This window comes from Alternaria hordeiaustralica (genome assembly GCF_023758085.1).
Source record: "Alternaria hordeiaustralica strain BMP 2776 chromosome Unknown scaffold_5, whole genome shotgun sequence".
NCBI classification, from domain to species: domain Eukaryota; kingdom Fungi; phylum Ascomycota; class Dothideomycetes; order Pleosporales; family Pleosporaceae; genus Alternaria; species Alternaria hordeiaustralica.
In genome coordinates this window covers 1,148,517-1,160,818 of record NW_026056777.1, presented here as the reverse complement: position 1 = coordinate 1,160,818, position 12,302 = coordinate 1,148,517, and the positions used below count along the sequence as shown (strand labels likewise).

The 12,302-nt window shown below is 52.0% G+C and overlaps 4 protein-coding genes across 4 annotated transcripts; 3 read left to right on the top strand and 1 right to left on the bottom strand.

Moving 5' to 3' along the window:
* Positions 1 to 381: 381 nt before the first annotated feature.
* COX23 (Mitochondrial copper homeostasis protein) lies at positions 382 to 876 on the top strand (the record flags this gene model as incomplete). Its single annotated transcript, XM_049386337.1, has 4 exons — positions 382 to 449; positions 518 to 625; positions 700 to 727; positions 829 to 876. The coding sequence occupies 4 exons, from the start codon at positions 382 to 384 to the stop codon at positions 874 to 876; spliced, it is 252 nt and encodes an 83-aa protein (XP_049246186.1).
* Positions 877 to 1,519: 643 nt separating this feature from the next.
* Positions 1,520 to 1,957, top strand: FPR1 (FK506 binding protein proline rotamase rapamycin-binding protein; the record flags this gene model as incomplete). The annotated part of the gene is made up of 3 exons (XM_049386336.1): positions 1,520 to 1,785; positions 1,838 to 1,879; positions 1,930 to 1,957. 3 exons carry the CDS (start codon positions 1,520 to 1,522, stop codon positions 1,955 to 1,957), a joined length of 336 nt encoding a protein of 111 aa, XP_049246185.1.
* A 2,831-nt stretch (positions 1,958 to 4,788) lies between these two features.
* On the top strand, positions 4,789 to 5,698 carry J4E84_003726 (uncharacterized protein; the record flags this gene model as incomplete). The annotated part of the gene is made up of 2 exons (XM_049386335.1): positions 4,789 to 5,310; positions 5,363 to 5,698. 2 exons carry the CDS (start codon positions 4,789 to 4,791, stop codon positions 5,696 to 5,698), a joined length of 858 nt encoding a protein of 285 aa, XP_049246184.1.
* Positions 5,699 to 7,045: 1,347 nt separating this feature from the next.
* J4E84_003725 (uncharacterized protein) lies at positions 7,046 to 8,880 on the bottom strand (the record flags this gene model as incomplete). Its single annotated transcript, XM_049386334.1, has 2 exons — positions 7,046 to 8,535; positions 8,589 to 8,880. The coding sequence occupies 2 exons, from the start codon at positions 8,878 to 8,880 to the stop codon at positions 7,046 to 7,048; spliced, it is 1,782 nt and encodes a 593-aa protein (XP_049246183.1).
* Positions 8,881 to 12,302: the final 3,422 nt, after the last annotated feature.

The following is a 12,302-nucleotide window of genomic DNA, read 5'->3' as shown; positions in this document are numbered from 1 at the left end:
CGCGTGGGTATCAATGTAGGTAGTGAAGAAGCAAGCAGCCAAGTTAGGTCTTCTTGAGTGCAAGGGAAGTAGCTCAAATCATTCATAATTAGCAGCTGTTGTGGAGCCTAGCAGTCGCAAAATCTGTAATTGAAGGGCTGTCATTATCAGATACTAAGATCTAGTGCCTGTATCGCGGACCTTATACGCAGGGCAATTAGTGATATCGGGAAAGTGCGTGAGTGCCTCTCGACATGTATGTTCTTATCGATAACGCACCTCCGCGGCGCATCATCCACTCTCGTCGCAACTGCTCCCGGCCATCTTCAGGCTGTCTGACAATTACACGCCAGTACGTGCCCTGTACACACTCTTTAGACGTCCCTTTCCTCGCTCTTCATTATGTCCGACAAACCGACCCCCTCGAAAGCCGACGAATGGAAGGGTTCCAAAGCCAGCAAATTCGACAAGTACGCCACCGCAACGATCGCGTCGCAAATATATGCTACACACAACAGGCGCTAATAGATTGGTATAGCAAAGCGTATAGCGAATACTTTGATCCATGCCAAGAGGCGGCAGACAAGAGTATAAAGTGTTTGAAGAGGAATGGTGGTGAGAGAGCTATGTGCTCGGATTTCTTCCAGTAAGTGCATTACATCGGAGGTCCAAGACTCAGCATTGCATGAGGAGGCCTTCCGCTAATACGTGTTCAACCAGGGCATACCGAGAATGCAAAGAGCAGTGGGTACGTGTTGTCCACCCTCGATCCAATCGACCGCGACTATCCCTCCATACCGTACAACGCGTCGCGAAACCGTCACGGAAGAGATGCTAATACCTATACAGCAAGAAGCAAGGAGAGAAGCGAGAAGGAACAAGTCATGGTTTGGTTGAGCAATGCGGGCAAGATTTGGGACGCGCAAATGTACAACATCTCCTCTCTTCATGGGCACGGCGTTTGACAAAGGTTCACGTTTACTGTAACATACCTGGATCCACTGGAGGTACTGGTATATTGGACATGGAGATCAATTGACTATTAGATAGTCTGTGGAAGGATGCAAGCAACCTCAGTGCGCTTGCTACTATGTGACAAGCAGAACTTCAACGCCATCGCCGAAGCATCTTCGTCCCAGCCACACACATGCATCTAGAGCTATAGCTTGTACTCTCCTACCGCGGCAAGCGCGAACTCCAGTTCCAATGCCCTGACGTAGATGCGATCACGCAATTTCCCCAGACAAGCCGTCAACCCACCCTCAAGTACTGACGTGCTCGATTCATTGGTCATGCTCGTCGTACTTGCCCTGATTACCTTGCCCTTGCAGCGTGCATGAGGCTGTGTGCTGACGATCTGCACCCCACCACCCCACTAAAGCTACCCCTCCAAGGCATTCCAGGTTCCTTCTTTCCGCCCACAGCAACCTTCCATCCTCCACTCATCTCCCTCTCACCCTCCAACTTCATGAGAAGCCTCCTTAACCCTTCCTCTTTCCACCGCGCAACAACTCGAGCTTTCACCACGACCGCACGCATCATGGGTGTCCAGAAGACCATCATCCAAGAGGGCAACGGCCCATCCCCACAGAAGGGTGACAAGGTCACCATGGAGTACACTGGCTGGCTCAAGACCCAGTCCGGCGATAAGGGCAAGCAGTTCGACAGCACCACTGGCCGTGGTCCCTTCCAGACCCCCATCGGTGTTGGTCGCGTCATCAAGGGCTGGGATGAGGGTGTTGTTCAGATGAAGCTCGGCGAGAAGGCGAAGCTGGACATCAGCAGCGACTTCGCTTACGGGGACCAGTAAGCCTCCATGATGTTTTCTGATTAAGACCTAGTACTGACTTCATGATAGGGAGTTCCCTGGCTTGATCCCCCCTCACTCTGACCTCATCTTGTAAGTTCGCGTCACATGGGGACTCAACGAAAATGCTAACTCCGCGATAGCGAGGTCGAGCTCAAGAAGATCAACTAGGTCTACGAAGCGTCCAACGACGGGAATACACGATGATCGCTATCAGTGAATGGGAATAGTCAGAGGACAAACATAACATTCAATATACTCGGTCATGAAACTCGTTCACCAGTCCACGTTGTCTAATGTGCAGTTACATACTTTCTCATATTTTCAGATCATCATCGTCAAGCTTTCCATTTACGTGCTAAACTAAGTCGTATGTCGCAGCATCGCCCGCGAACTACTGAATCTAGCCATAGGAGCATGCTAGATGAGTCCAAAAACACCTAAGCCCACGCAAACTGCAAGACCCACGATGCTGATGGAGAAACGACTGGCCGAACTCTCTGTATGAGTAGCCACCGAGGCGTCTGTGAGCCCATTTACCCACAGGCACATGAGCTGTGTGTCGGGAACACTCAGCGCATTGTCGACGCCTTTGTCTGGCGACCAGAATGTGGTGATGATGATATCAGTAAAGGACCCCACGCCGGTCTCATTATGGCTAAAGGCCAAACTGAGATCGTTGGACTTGGGGAGAGTCGGATGACAGTTAGAGCTCGCATTGGCAGAAGAGTTTGGCGGCGTAGGCGCTCCCTTGCCAGTGAGTGCTAGAAGAAGTTAGCACAGGGCTATCTCTTTGAATGAAATGGGGACACGAACGTATGGCTGAAATTGCATTCCAGGAAGTCATGTTTGTCTTCTCTGTACATTCCATTGGGAAAGTCTCCATTCCTCTCTGTACGCGCATGCAGCTCTCTTCCGTTGTCTCTGTTGCATTGGACGGAGAGAGTGCCAGCAGTGTGTTGGCTTGGGTTACCAGCGACGAAATACAGCTCGCTCCAATTGCCTCTGCGCAATCCCATGAGTAGTTGCGTCCAAAGGTGGTATTATATATGAACACAGCGCAACCCCGGTACGGGAGGTCGTCGCGATCGAGTTCAAGAGACGGAGGGGTGCCGAGATAGAAGTCTTTCTCCGTGATTTGGTCGTCTATGGGAACGTCTGTGTCGAGATGGGCGGCGAGTGTCCACGTCAAATTGTTGTTGTCATCAAGGATGGCGGTGGAGAAGGATCTGAACCCGATCCTCTCGTAGGTTCTGTTGGTGACATTGCATTCTGCTTTAATGGCATTGCTTCCACCGAGAGGAACCTCAGGGCAGTGTACGTCGGCGCACGAACCGACGGGACTGTCGAGGGCGTATTGTGCAGACGCGGAAACCAGGAACGTGGTAAGTAAGAACGAAGTTGGGAGCAACATCTTAAAAGCGATTTGACTTGGCTCAGCTCCACGACAGTACAACAGACGAGTAGGAGGTATAGACTTATAGAGGCTTCTACAATCTTGGAAGACGCATGCAAACCATGGTCTAGCACATTATATGTCTTGAGCGCCCCACACCGCTGAGCTTCACTGTGCCACCTTCACATCAGGCCCTCTGCCACGAAAAGCTTCTTTACTTCTTTACTGCGAGACTGGCTAATTACAAGGTATAAGTGAGCTGTTGTACATGAGGCACAGCATACGTGACATGCGCCAAGTGCCGTCCTTGCCGTATAACCACCTGGGCATACTGCGTTGTTCAGGCAGCCAATTTCCATGTGTGATGGGATGGGATTTGATATCTCTGAAGTAAGGCGTCCCATACTCAGTACTTTATTATTGCTCCGACAGCAGCTGTACCGAAAAGATGCCGTGGTCATCTGGAACCCGGGAGACACGACCTGCGAGGCTGACTTGCGTTGATGACTGGGGATGATGCTGGGAAATAGTCAGGTGATCATGAGGAGAAGCGTTTGCGAAGCATAGTCAAAGGGAACTTCTCCATCGGAGAATAGGGTCTTGAGGACCATTGGGGTCGCTTCTGATAGTGCACGAATCGGGTGTCTAAAGCGGTTGATGCCCTCATACAGCCTTGCATCTGAGCGCGACATAGCCCGAGTCATGCTGCCGTCCGTCGTAGCAAGCTTTTCTCTATCATCTGGTACGTATACCAGGAACCTCGAACCCCGGTCTTGATGGAGTTGTAGAGCCTGCTCGGTTGCTATCTCTTTGCAGGCTGCCGTGGGTGACACAATCGGGGTGGACGGATTGGCTGTCATGTGGCAGGCAGTTCAAGGTGTTTCTCCACCATAAAGACAGTTATTAAGTACATTTCATCGTTTAATTTATAAGCTCGTATACTTCTCGTGTTACCATGTGCAACATCAGAGTGCGTAGGATCAGGTAGGCGTCCAAGTGGATGCCAATGTATAACAGTAGGTAGATCATGACGTCGGCCATTCATTCGATGATTTCCATAGCTGAGCATGGAAGACGGATTCATATCAAGAAAGTAATGTCAGATATTGCCTGTAGTTGCACGAGGCATGATTTGGGGCGTGTACAAGATGGAAGACACGCTTGGTGCTTGGTGGGGATGGCAGATCTTAGCGCGAACAGCTGATCGCGGTCGCGCGAGAAGAACGCGCCAGGCTGATCTTCTACTTCCAGCACACACACCATGCAGCATACCTTCCTATTCGATCCACCAAATGTTGTAATATAATTGAATCGTCTGATTTCTCGTCCATGTGGTCTCTTCCAGAGCTCACAACGTGTGTGTGGACCCACTCTCGACTATGGAGTTGCAAGCAGTGACATCACGACTGCAGGAGCGACTGCAGTATGCGTCTAGAGCTACCTAGAGGAGGTTTGATGGCGACTCCATTTCTCTCAACAACTTGGTATGCTCCTACCTTCTCAATTCCTCCGCTCATCGCACTCTGCTCTTCGGCACATCAGTACTCGTCCGTTGCTGACAAGTTCACTCAAGTATTCTCCATTCATCGCTACCCCGCTATCCACCATGTCGGCGAACTCTCTGAACATCAATTCGACTCTGAGTCTTCCGAACTCGCAGTACAAGATTCCACAAATCGGCTTCGGAGTCTACCTGTCTCCAAAGGACGTCTGCGTTGCCTCATGCAAGAAGGCCTTCGAGGCAGGATACCGTCATATCGACACAGCCCAGTACTACGCGAACGAAGAGCAAGTTGGTCAAGCGCTGAAGGAAAGCGGGCTCCCTCGGAAAGATGTGTACATCACGTCCAAGATCTTAAGCGCTGGAGAAGACGTCGAGTCTACATACAAGAAGGTCGCCGAGAGCGTTGAGAAGCTTGCCGGAAAGGATGGCTACGCAGACCTGTTCCTCATCCACAGCCCCAACGGAGGCAAGGAGGCCAGGAAGTTGATGTGGCTTGCGCTGGAGCAAGCGCAGGAGAAGGGCATCGTGCGCGACATTGGTGTCAGCAACTACGGCATCCAGCACATCGACGAGCTTGCCTCCATTGATAGCAAGGCCAACCTACCTGCTGTCAACCAGATTGAGGTTTGTTACATTTCCCACCTGATCGCATCGCCAAACTGACAGAAACGACCAGCTCCACCCCTGGTGTCAACAGCGCGAGGTCGTCGAGTACTGCCAGTCCAAGAACATCGTCGTCGAAGCCTACTGCCCGATCGTCCGCAACGAGAAAGCCAACGACGAGACGCTTGCCAGCATCGCCAAGAAGCACAACAAGGAGCCAAACCAGGTTCTCATCCGATGGAGTCTGCAAAAGGGCTACGTTCCTCTTCCCAAGAGCGACACGCCATCTCGCATTATTGGCAACGCCGACATCTACGGTTTCGAACTTGACAAGGACGACATGGCTAAGCTGGACGGTCTGGATCAAGGAGCCAAGGGCGCTATTGTGCAGGCCGTAACCAATGCTTAATTCGCGTCTGTTACCTCGCACATCATTAACAGGCGTGCAGGTGAATAACCGGTCAGGGGACATGGCGAATGCATCCACGCCTTGGATCAGATCTATGCGCGCAATGTTGGAGGAAACCTACAGGAACCGGGCGCCCACGTACTTCACGCCTGGTCCTCGGTTCAGTGTACAGTTTTCAGACTGGATTGACCGACGAGCATAGCTTTTCGCTCATAGTTGCTTTACTTGGATCCTGTGTCGTGTAGCTAGCTCACGTACCCACGTATGGCCCGAATGCAGATTCCGTCAATCAAAATTGATTATCTGCTCACACGTGTAGGACACCTCTTCAGGGGGCTAGACTTGAAGGATAAATACAGTCGTAGCTACGTTGCGTGGAAGCGTAACTATGGATGCTGTGGAAAGCAGTTGTATCTCCCTCATGGCAGGGCGTGATCGTGTTCCATGTTGTCAACACGACGCTGCGGAGATGGGACGATAAAGGTAGTCATAGTCGCCAACCAAAGCCAAGCTGATTCGTTCCGTTCACGCGTACGCGTTCGCGTTCCATGGTTTCAAAACCTGGAATACCCCACCATCTGGATCAGAAACCCCGCCACCCCACCTCATGCGACCGAAAAGTTTTGCACTCTCGCTCCTTCTTCCGCACACAATCGTCTGCTGGTTTGCCCCAGACGCACTTACTTTATAATCTATGCCAAGCTCAAACTTCCATCGGTTTTGTAGTGTACGTTGTTCAACATCCACTTCTCGCTTGCCCCCGCTAATTACCATATAGGTAGCGGTTATCACTCCGGATTCTGATCTCAAAATCAGTGTCTTCCGGCAACCCCGGTTCGATTCCGGGCAAGACCTTTCTTTTTGTTTTGACTATGTCCTTTTGCCAGTGAAGGGTCTCGAATGCTCGATAGACTGTATGGAGGTGTTTTGGAGAGTTGTGGTGGTGGTGGGATTTTTTTAGACGTCTCATTAGCGTCCGGTGTGTGGAAGTCGTGATATGAAAAAGTACGAGCCGACGTTTCATGCTTGCTCAACCTGGAACCCAATGTGCGCTGTCTTTCTTTACACTCCGAGCTAGGCAATGGCATGCCTGGTCGTACACGATATTAGGTAGTGTTAAGCTTCTCTTCTATTCTTGCATTCCTACAGATGCGTGCAGACACTATGCTGCGTCTATTAATACTAACCAGCAGTAAACATACAGGAAGAAAGAGAATACAAGTCGCAAGGCTGCGCAATGCTATATAGCATGCCGCCTGGTATCACAAAGGAGCACCGCGAAAAGAAGAACATGTAGCGCCATCGCTAAAAAACAGGACAAAAGAGAAAGCTGCCGTGGAGCGTCTATCAACAGAAGAACTTGTATACCTTCTTCCACCTTGGCCACTTCCTCTTCTCCTCGCGCTCCTCTTCTATCAGTGCCTGGATGTTGAGCTCGCGGATGCCAGTGACGAGATCCATGTTGTGCGAACGCACGACCGAGGTGCGGAACCAGAACTTGTAGGGAAAGTAAAAGGCAAGGGTGACTGGTAGCGCTAGGTAGACGCTGAAGAAACGCTGGAGACGTTGTGATGTTGTAAGCTTGTCCATGTCGATTGGAGCAACGGACACGTAGAATTGTGCAATGAGAACGAGGATGTTGAGAATGAGGCCAACGTAGGATCCAATGAGGCCAGGTTGAGAGCGGAAGGCGAGCTCATCCAAGCTGTGTCCTTGCACTTTCCAACCTTGACGGAAGCGAATATGTGCTAGGCAGATAGACAGCCAGGTGAAGACCGCTGAGAGAGCAGACAGCGCAAGCAGCCAGTTGAAGGCGGCGTCCTGTAGCCTACGGTCCGCGCCGGCAAGGAAAGCGAGGAGACCAAGGGAGGAAGCAAAAGCAATGGAAACGAGAGGGCGACCCTGGCGGTCAATGTATGCGAAGATCCTGGGAGCTTGGTGTTGCTCAGCGAGTGCAGCGAGCGTGCGCGAGGAACCGTAGATGGAGGAGTTGCCAACTGAGAGAACCGCAATCATGATGACGGCGTTGAAAACAGAGGGCAGGCCTTGGATTCCGGCGTTTTGGATAGCGATGACGAAGGGCGAGGCGACAGCATCGGCAGAGTTCTTGTCTTGAAGCAAACGCGGATCGTTGTAAGGAACCAGCAACCCGACGATAGTCAGGGAGACGATGTAGAAAAGCGAGATACGCCAAAAGACCTGCTTGACAGCGGTAGGTAGGGACTTGCGTGGATTGGCTGTCTCCGCTGCGGCAAGACCGACGAGCTCAGTTCCAGAAAAGGCAAACGCGGCGTTGACAAAGACGCTGCAGAGACCCTTGAAGCCGTTGTTGAATGGACCTGGATCGCGCCAATACATGCCGCCGATGTAGCCCCCATCTGGGCCTCCGCCTATGTTGATGATGATACCGAGGATAATGAAACCAATAACTGCTGTGATCTTGATAATAGCAAAGACGAACTCGGCTTCACCATACCCTTTGATACCGAAAAGATTGATGACGACGATCAGGACCAGGAAGACGGCCACCCAGGCGTTGTTGTTGACCTTGTCGCCGTTCCAGTATTCTATTGTAAAGGTCGCAGCGACGATTTCCAGTGGTAGTACGACAAGCCATTGGAGAGCATAGTTCCAACCCATGGCAAAGCCCCATGCGGGATCCAAGAAGCGTGTCGAGTATGCCGAGAAGGAACCAGCGACAGGAAAGAGTACTGCCATCTCGCCCAATGCGTGGACGGTGGTGTACAACATGATACCTACAAGGCAGTAGCAAATGACGAGCGATGCTGGACCACCATTTGCTAGCGCTTGCCCTGAGCCGACGAATAGACCGGTACCTGGTAAAGTCAGTTTGTGGATCGTCGCTTGGTTGACGCATGCCAAACCATACCTATGGAACCTCCGATTGCTATCATTTGCAGATGGCGACCTTTTAATCGCCGCGCAAGTGGTGAGTTTGCCGTGTTCGCCGCCGCGGCTTCTGGATCGAAGACGTTCCCGTCGGCCCCCATGCTTCCCTTTGGCGTCATAGTCATGGCAAAATTCGGGTCCCGCTTGAAGCTCTCGATGACCCTCCTCCCCAAACCGTCCTGGTACCGTGATGATTCGCCATAGTAGTCGGACCCTTGCGAGGCTCTTCCAAAACTCTTCTCGGTGCCGTACATGTCGTCGTCTATCGTCATGGTGGATAAGCGCAACGGCGCGATGACAAGCGACGATAAAGAGTGTAGAGTGCAGCGGTCCTGCACGTCGGTCGGAGTCGCTGCAGTGCAGCCGTTGGAGGAATCTGCTTTTTCTTGTGCGATGGGCGCAGGGGCGGGATATGAGTGCGGTGCTGACGACCAGACTGGCAGGGCTTAGGCCTATTCTTGAGGCGCGAGCGCATCCACGGAACTGAGGCGCCCAGGGTCAGTGTCCTTTCCAGAGTGCCGGGTTGGGACTATCGACTAGGATGTGCAGTAGCCGGGGTGCAGCTAGATTTGGCTTAGGTGTGGGAGATGTTATCGCAGCGTGGCGCATCTATGGAATCAATAGACGCAGAGCTTGTCCAAGGGCAGAGCTGTGCAATAGTGATGTGATTGTTAGTGAAATGCCGACTAGCAATTACCTTTACCGTTTGCAAGGAGGCTGTAAGGAGCATGGTGAGGGGGGACCGGCGTCCTCATGGACCGGAGAAATGTTGCACATTCGCTCCTTCTTCGCTGAGTTCGCTCCTTCCGCCTCCATCCTTGGCCGCGGCAGACACCGATGACTCCAAACGTCCCAAAAACCCGCAAAGCTGCAGGCGGTAATGTCACTCTCGGTCACTTGACTCTATTCTACAGTTCTCCAGATTTGCGTCTCGCGTGTCGGACTCAGTAACGTCTTTAGGCGCTGGCTGCCGGCGCTATCAAACGACGGCGACCTCACGGTGTCGAGTCCTAGTGGCGCTTGCGTGCCTTCCCCAAGTCCAACGCTGCACGGGCCGCCCTTATCTCCAAGCCACCAGCACACTTGCGGCATGTGCGCGCAAGACATGCCACTCACCCCACGTTACGGTCAAACGTCTCCAACCACCCTTCCAATAATCGCTATCGTAGCTTTTAGATGCTCCTTGCTGAGTTGCCTCACGCCTCGAGCTTTTGGGATCGTGACTACAACCGGCGCGACCTCGGGCTCGACCTCTCACAACACCCGTTGACCCGTCCCGCTGCCGCAGCATTGGCGCATGGCCGACGTGCTGCTTTAGGCCTTCCAAGGTTGCCCCTTCATGCTCTATCATGAGCTCGCCTATGGCCTGGAACATTCACGAAACTAATGACCCGGCAAGTTCTAGCTTCTACCGTCAGAACGGTCAGAACGGCGACGCCATGGCTCGACATGGATGTTTGGCCACCCTGCGTCTAACAAATCAGCCCGGCACATAGCTTCCTGTCGCTATTATGTGTACCCATTACGCGCAGCCGTGTTGATACTTGCTCGATGGATGCGTCGGTAAAGACGGGTAAATCATATCACGTCTTCCCGATCCATATCGCTTGACGACCCTCCATCAACGCATCCTGCCACATGCAGGGGCTACCAAGCATCCTCATGCTTCTCAATTTAACTTCATCTTCATCCGATGCAGGTACAGATGTCGCCTATTCATCGCTTGGTGCTCGGCCATCGATATCTTGAGAGAACTGGGTTTTGTACCAACACCGCGCCGCAATCTCCTTTGAATTGTGTGCAGTATGTTTGTCGACTAGCTCGGCTTGCAGCGAACGTACACGAGCAGTACGCCCCGCATCCTCTCGTCATGTAAGAACACACGCTGGCCCATTGCGAATCAATATACATGTGTGCGACCTGGACCCTTGTACCATTTCCCGTATCAGTCAAGTAGCTCTGCCCATTCGCCTGCAAAGTCGAGCATCTCACCTCATCGACGATTAGCCATCCCTTCTTTCACCGGCAGGCTCTTCGTAAACTTCACATGTGCAATCTCATTTGCCAAGAGTCCCTGGCCACGACGCAGTGTCGTTACGGCTGCCGTTTATTACTGGTGGGGTCAGAAAACGCCCAAACCCACATGGTAAGCCACCACCAGCACCTATCACATTGTCGCAACACCTAGAGTCTCTACCAACTGTTGCATGTTTCACCGACTCTGCCTCGGTTGAAGGTTTCTCACTATCGCTACACACGCATGTAAGCCGTGATCGCAGTTCCCAGGCAAAATCGCGGCAGATTGGTTTCGCTTGAGATTCCTCCAGTCTTCTACGGTGCAGCGATGGCGCTCGCCGTTTATGCACTGATGCACAGACTGATCTTCCCGGCTGACCTTGCATCTTCCGAGGAAGCAGCTCACCAAGGTGGCGTATCAGTCACCCCATTCTCCCTGACATCTTTGGTGAGTATTGTTTAGTTGAAGGCATACCACATTCGTTTCCAGGACACGATATCACAGCAATCCCTTACCTCTCCCTCAACCTGGACACCCCTCTCGGATGTCCGTACTAAGATAATGCACCAAACTCGGACTTGCTCCCTTATGGTCCTTGCGGCGTTTGACGTAACACAGCGTTGCCGCATCGTTACCTCCCTCTGCACCACCTCCCACATCTCGGCTGTTGGACTTGTGCCTCGTGCGCATCACATGGCAAACCTCACGCACTGGGCGCAATGTCACTGAGAATAGTACGCATGACTGTCTCAGTAGACTAGAATCGACTGGGAAGCTCTCACAGACAAGGACATGTCACTGAGCAGCTCCACTAGACGATTCTAGCGCTTCCGACATGTTAGTCGCGTTGTTGCCAACACAAGTTTCAGCCGCAACACCGTTACTTTTCCGCACCAAAGATCACCACCGGAACTTTGTCAAGGCCAGATTTCGTACAAGGTCACACCAACCGTCCCGATCCAACCTCGCCTCCGACGCCGCATGTCCACCACACCGCCTCTTCGAAGCCAATGTGCAACGAGAAGGCTTATGTTGAGCGCAAGTATATCCCTACTGATTCAGCTGTTGTACCTGGATACGTATATGCATACACGTGTCTTTGTGCAATGTTGTTCTGCGTCATCGATTCTCGTTGCTTCGGGTGCTTTGAGGGCGTATCGTGGGGCATATATCGACATCATGACGCTGGACTGAGTGATGTATTCGCTGATCGCGACCAGGGACCGGGTTAGTCGGGAATGCTTGTGTTCCCAAGATTGCGTCTACGCTGATCGATATGCAGTACTGACGTTGAACCGTTGACTTCGTATCCTGACGATATTGCCGTTCTCTTTGAGTCCACACCGCTGGAGGAAAGTCGGCTCCCAAGACAAAGGATGCCGACTGCCTGATGTGGCAATCGTTCATAAACTTTGAGATGAGCAGAATATCATCTAGGGATTCAATAAACCCCAAACGTGTAGTGGAAATACAGGCGCAAGTGACAGACGCCATGAGTTGCAAATGATGCATAGTGTATACGTGTCGATAAAATTAGAATGAACGAAAGGAAAACGCATGTGTATGTAGGTATCCGATGAAATGGACAAACGCCGCGAATGTATGCCGTTAAAGCGCGAGAGCATGAAGATGAAGGCAAGAAGCGAAAGGAAGTGAACAAGTACCACGCAGCAAGAA